Source organism: Monopterus albus, unplaced genomic scaffold (assembly GCF_001952655.1).
Source record: "Monopterus albus unplaced genomic scaffold, M_albus_1.0 scaffold34.1, whole genome shotgun sequence".
Lineage (NCBI taxonomy): Eukaryota > Metazoa > Chordata > Actinopteri > Synbranchiformes > Synbranchidae > Monopterus > Monopterus albus.
This window is the reverse complement of record NW_018127914.1, coordinates 2360655-2366133: the sequence shown is the minus strand read 5'-3', so window position 1 is coordinate 2366133 and position 5479 is coordinate 2360655. Positions and strand designations below refer to the sequence as shown.

The following is a 5479-nucleotide window of genomic DNA, read 5'->3' as shown; positions in this document are numbered from 1 at the left end:
ATTCTGTGACTGAAGGCAAGCAATTTTCGCCTCAAACTCAAGTGTGTCCTTCAATGTCCTTTCTTCTAACTGTTTCTTCACCTGAATGAGACACGTGTACTCTTCCTTCAGCTCCTGATAGTTTACCTCAAAATTCTTTTCAGCAAAAGAAAAAGTAGTCTTTTGTTTTTCTACTTCCTCGCTAAGCATAAGAACTTGTTGCTGTATTTGACTGTTCTCTGCGTTGAGTGTCTCAATTTTTATAATTTTTGAGTCCAGCTCTTCTTTTAAAAAGTTATTACTTTCTATTAGCATCTCTTTTTCTAAGTGCTGCTCTTTCCATTTCTTCTCCCAGCATTGTTCATTCTCCTTTGTTTGGCTTTCAAGCACTTCTGTCTTTTTTAGTAAGGTCTGAATTTCACCTTCCATTTTAGCACGTTCGTTCCCTCCCATTCTAAGCTCCTCAAGCTCCACCTGAAGCTCTCGGACTTGATGGACAAGCTCGTTCACTTTGGAGCTCTGTGAAGCTAGCTTCAGATCTTCTTTCAGGCCAAGAATTTGGTGCAAAAGTTCATCACGCTCTGTAGTAAAACTTGCCTTCTCTCTTTGTAACATATGCAACTCTTCTTCATAACTAATACGCAGCTCGTCCAGCGCTCTCTCATGTTTGATAGCAGCTTCGTTGAGAAGGTTTTCTGTGTTCAGGAAGCTCTCCCTCTGCAATTCTTCCCGCAGACTGGTGAGCTCTTCCTCATGGCTAAACAAAAGCTGAGTCCTCAGTCGATCCAGCTCAGCTTCCTGTGACTGTGCCATGCGGTCTAGCACTTCATCTTTTTCCCTCTCCATCATCTCCAGCTTTATCTTATAGTTGGTTATTTCTGATTCGTGCTTAGTTTCTGCCTCTTGTGCAGCTTCCTGAGCAGTGGCCAGCTCACTCTTCAGATTCTCAATGGTCTCCTGGAGGCGCTGCAGTTGACTCTGTTGTCTTTCCTGAGAGTTAAGGCTATAGGAGGCCAGCTCCTCTTTTTTGTGATGAAGATCCTCAACCTTGGCCTGCAGGTTGCACTTCTCCCTGGCAACTTGGCTCAGCTCCTGTCTGGTTTGATCGTGCATCGACTGGGATTGCTGTAATGTCTCCTGAAGCTCCCTAATCTTAGTATTGAGAGAGTCCACCTCGACAGTACTAACAGTAGAGCATTGAGACAGTTGTGCTTTTAGAAGCTTGAGTTCAGCACCATGTTGTTCAGTCATTTGCTCCACTTTTGCTGCATGTTGCAAATTAAGCTCCTGCTTCATCTGGACAATTTGCTGGCCGTACATCTCATCCAGCTCTGCCCTGAGAAGGTTGAGCTTCCTTGTAGTCTCTTCCTGCATTTTTTGGATGGTGTCACTCTCAGACAGGGTGTCCTGGTGAAGACGTTTCTGCAGGTCCTCTACTGTGCCCATGAGCTGCATGATTTCATTAGATGACATCCGTTCTTTCTGCCTGGAGGTTGTGAGTTCACCTTTACAGTTTTCTAACTCCAGTCGCTCTTTCTCCAATTCTAATTTACAACATTCCATTTCATTTTTACAGCTTTCTAAGTCAGACTTAGTTCTTTCCAACTCATCCAGGCATCTATCAAGCTCAGATTCTTTTGCCACCACTTGTTGTTGAAGGTCATGCAGGCCTTTTTCAGAGGACTCCAGCTCATCCTCAAGCTGAGTAAGAGAGCAGTCACGTTCTGAAATGACTCTCTCTTGCTCTGCTATAATCAGGTCTTTCTCATCTGACCGGTGCATAACATTCTCATCTGTAATCCTTCCTAGATGAGCAAGCTCCTCTCTGAGCAAAGTCAATGACTGCTCATGTTCTGTGATTATTGCAGTTTGCTTTGAAATTATCTGATTTTTCTCTTTCAGTGTTTGTGCAAAAGACTCCTCGGCCATTCTTAACTCTGTCAGCAACTGTTCCTGACTTGCAATGACCTCTTCTTTTTCAGAAATCAACAGGTCCTTTTCGTTTATCCTTTGTGTAAATATTTCCTCTGATTTTCCTCCCGACTACAAAGAAAACAAGGTGTTAGACATTCAGGGCAACAGTGAAAAGAAAAAGTGTAACCGGATAAATCTGTGTCAATGTACACACTAGGTAACCTCTCACCATCTCCATCTCACTGAGCTTGTGCTGCAGCTGATTGATGTGCTCCAGCTGCTCACTGCTCCTCTCCTGGTGCCTTGTGACCTCCACATTCATTTCCTTCAGCTGCTGCTGATACTGGATGAGCTGCTGCCTGGCCTGGAGGAGATCAGCAGCTGTGCTGCTGTGGCTGGTGTTCCTCAGCGCCTCACCTGCTTGTAGCTAATTGTTTGTCAGATCAGTGGGTCATTAGAATACAGAACAAATATAATAAGGTACAAGTCTCCCCCTTCCCACAGATTAACTGTTAAATGGGAACATGGATAACAAGCAGTAGTAGAAAATGAAAACTGTGTAAAAGGACAGAACAGATAAATGTATCAGAATAGCTCCCACCTGCTGAAACTGAATTTGTAGCTTTTGGCTTTGTTCTGTCAGCTCCAGGAACTCTTTCATGATCTCATCTTTCTCTTTACGGGCCTGCTGAAGGTTAGCTGTGAGCTGGGTGATGATGCCATCTCGCTGCTTCAGAGCAGCTTCAAAGTCCTGCAGCTATAGTATAAAGGTGAAATTAACAAATTCATCATAAAGCAACAAGGAACACGTATTTTAAATTGGTGAAATACTATGGTAATCAGAGCGATTAAAATTATCTTGTATCCTGGAGATTTCCTCACTGCACTGGGAGATGTTTAGCATTAAGGTACAGAATAAGAAAAAATGTTAAAACACAAAAGCATGATCTATAATACTGTACTAAAACATTTACCTGCTGTACTCCTTCAGTACCAAAGGCAGCCCTGATTTCCTCAAGCTCTCGACTTAGCTCCTCCACTGCTTGGGTCTTGGTGGCAAGTGCATCCTCCATATCCTGCATCGTACCTCTCTTTGTCACCTGCTGCAAAGGCTCCACCTCCTCCTGATTAGGAAAACAACAGTAAGAGTTAACATAGCATTGACTAAGTTTTGGTAAGGGCAACAAGAGTTTGTTGGAACAAGCTTTAGCATTTAGTCACCACCCAATAGAAATGACAGCTAGTTGCAAGAGCCAGGAGCCACATGAAGGAATATGTAGTACTGCTAACCGTTACTGTATAAAAATGTGTTTATGTATTGAGATCTTCCAAAAAAGGGAATTACAGTGCCCAAAACCAGATTTATAAATACTGGTTAAAATGCATCGCTGAAGCCAATAATCCAAACCAGTTTAGAGAAAGCCAGTGTATGTTAGTCCCATGAGAAGGAGTTAAATCCAGCAAAACACCTCTAAATGCTTACTACAATCAAAGAAACCAAGTGAAATTGTAGCTCTAGAAAAGTTAAGACTGTACTCAGACAGAAACTGTTATAGTCCTTTACAAATGTATTTGTTCTTTCCCAGTTTTCTTTCTTCTAAATTCAAGAAATTTAGAAAGTGAACAGAAATGCCTTCATATCACTGCTATTACAATTTCTTTCTAAAAGATGCTGACATTTTCAGTGATGTTGAATTCTAATGATTTGGGAAATGATTATTATTACTCCTCCCTAAGATCATGTCGTCATCGTGGTTCTACATTTGCTCCATACCTGTCAGCATCAGTACTGAGCAGAACGTCCCTGGTTTCTGTCTCCGCTGTTTGAATACCACCTCAGGGAATCTAAAGAGAGCTGCTCTTCATGTAACACCTCCTGTCGTCCCTGTTTCTAGTCATTCACTGTCCCCTGCCATATGTTCCATCATTCACACTCCTTGACTTCATTCTCCTCTAGCTTTCAGAGATACTTTACACCTCTAAAATGTCACAGAGCCCTGAAAAAGTCTAATCTTCCCCAAAATGGTAATTTATAAGATTATGATGTGCCCCCCCCCCCCCAACACACACACACACACACACACACACACACACACACAATATTCTTCTAATACCCAACATGTATAGTCAAGTACAGCAGAAAACAGGCATGATTAGTGGGTTTCAAGAAATCTGGCAGAAGCAAACAGAGTCCAACAGCCAGTGGGTTTGTTAGCAAAGCCAAAAGCAGAGCCAAAAGGACCACTTGATTGGATTACTGTACCCAGATAAAGTCCTTTGACGGCATCATTAGAGTCTCTGTCATCTCATCATGGCACCCATTTACCTGTTAATTCACAAGTCAGTCAGTGAAACATTAAGGCTTGGAAACTGCAACAACTGCAGTAGCCAACAGAAACACAGGTTTAGCATATGCTAATGTTATCACCTGTCAAGGGGTCTGTCTCAGCAGACGCACACTGGTGAAACCATGATGACAACGGACTACAGTGATCTGCTTCCTTCCAAACAAAAGAGCAGCAACATGCTGCCAGTTTGGTTAACAAGCTACATGTGAATAAGAAGGGCTAGGCAATTAGGCACATCCAGAATCTTCCTCAGTTTATGAACTTCTGCCAAAAACATCCTCCGACAGTCGTTCTATAAACAATCCCAGCAGTAACTTCATAATTAAGATTTTTCAAAACAGAAAGTGAGCTGCAGGTGTGACCAAAACTCCTCTATGACACAACCACACGGCATGGATTGTAAAAAGCCACGATACATATTTGGAGAAGGGTCATCTCACCTCTGAGGAATAATCTTCAGCAGTAGTGGACACTTCACTCTCCGGCTACAACAGGGGAGAGTAAAAGAAATTCATCAGTACTGCATATAGAAAATTAACATAACATATTATTGAATTCTCTTTTCATGTTAATTCTGAGGTCATAAATTGAAAGTGTATGTGAGCAGGACAGGACAGAAATATCATGTCTAAGATGAGTCAACACATCTCTTTCAGATGGCTATAAAAACTGATACCGTTATATTTCTACAGCAACCCCTGTCTGCTCAGTGCTCTGAGAAAGCAGCATCACCACTAAATCCCTGATGACAACCTATCACAGTGACCAGTTAGCCTGGGATAAGGACAAAAATTGTTGAGTAAAAAGAAAAAAAAAAAAAAAAAAAAAAAAAGGAAGCGTGGACAAATGATTTAACTTTCAGCTGTTGAATAATTTATCTACATACATAATTCACACATACTTCCCTGTATAGTTCAGCCTCTCAACATGCACAACTTTTCATTTTTAGGGATACATAACAGCGAAAAAATACAACATCCCATAATCTTTTGTAGCAGAGAAGATGTAGATTGATCTCAAGGCTATTTAAAAAAAAAACAAAAAAAAAAAACTTGCCGTGCAGTGAAACATTGATACATCCAATCAACCTTAAGTTCTGCACAAAACTGTTGCAAGGCCACAGGAATTGGTCACAGACTGATGCATCTCAACCTGTTTAAAGGCAATTGCCTGTTCCCATGGCAACTGGTAGTTTTGTGGGCATGTACTGCACGAAATGTACAGCGGGTTCAGGGAAA

General features: G+C 41.6%; 1 protein-coding gene across 1 annotated transcript in view; it reads right to left on the bottom strand.

Moving 5' to 3' along the window:
* Positions 1–5479, bottom strand: part of akap9 (A kinase (PRKA) anchor protein 9) — a 56889-nt gene that overhangs the window by 41797 nt on the left and 9613 nt on the right. The window contains exons 3-8 of the mRNA XM_020597497.1: positions 4682–4726; positions 4157–4219; positions 2868–3017; positions 2495–2650; positions 2123–2320; positions 1–2022 (exon numbers count right to left, since the gene is read on the bottom strand). The exon at positions 1–2022 is cut by the window's left edge and continues 210 nt beyond it. Of these exons, the coding sequence (XP_020453153.1) occupies positions 1–2022; positions 2123–2320; positions 2495–2650; positions 2868–3017; positions 4157–4219; positions 4682–4726 (2634 nt within the window). The remainder of the gene's footprint in view (positions 2023–2122; positions 2321–2494; positions 2651–2867; positions 3018–4156; positions 4220–4681; positions 4727–5479) is intronic.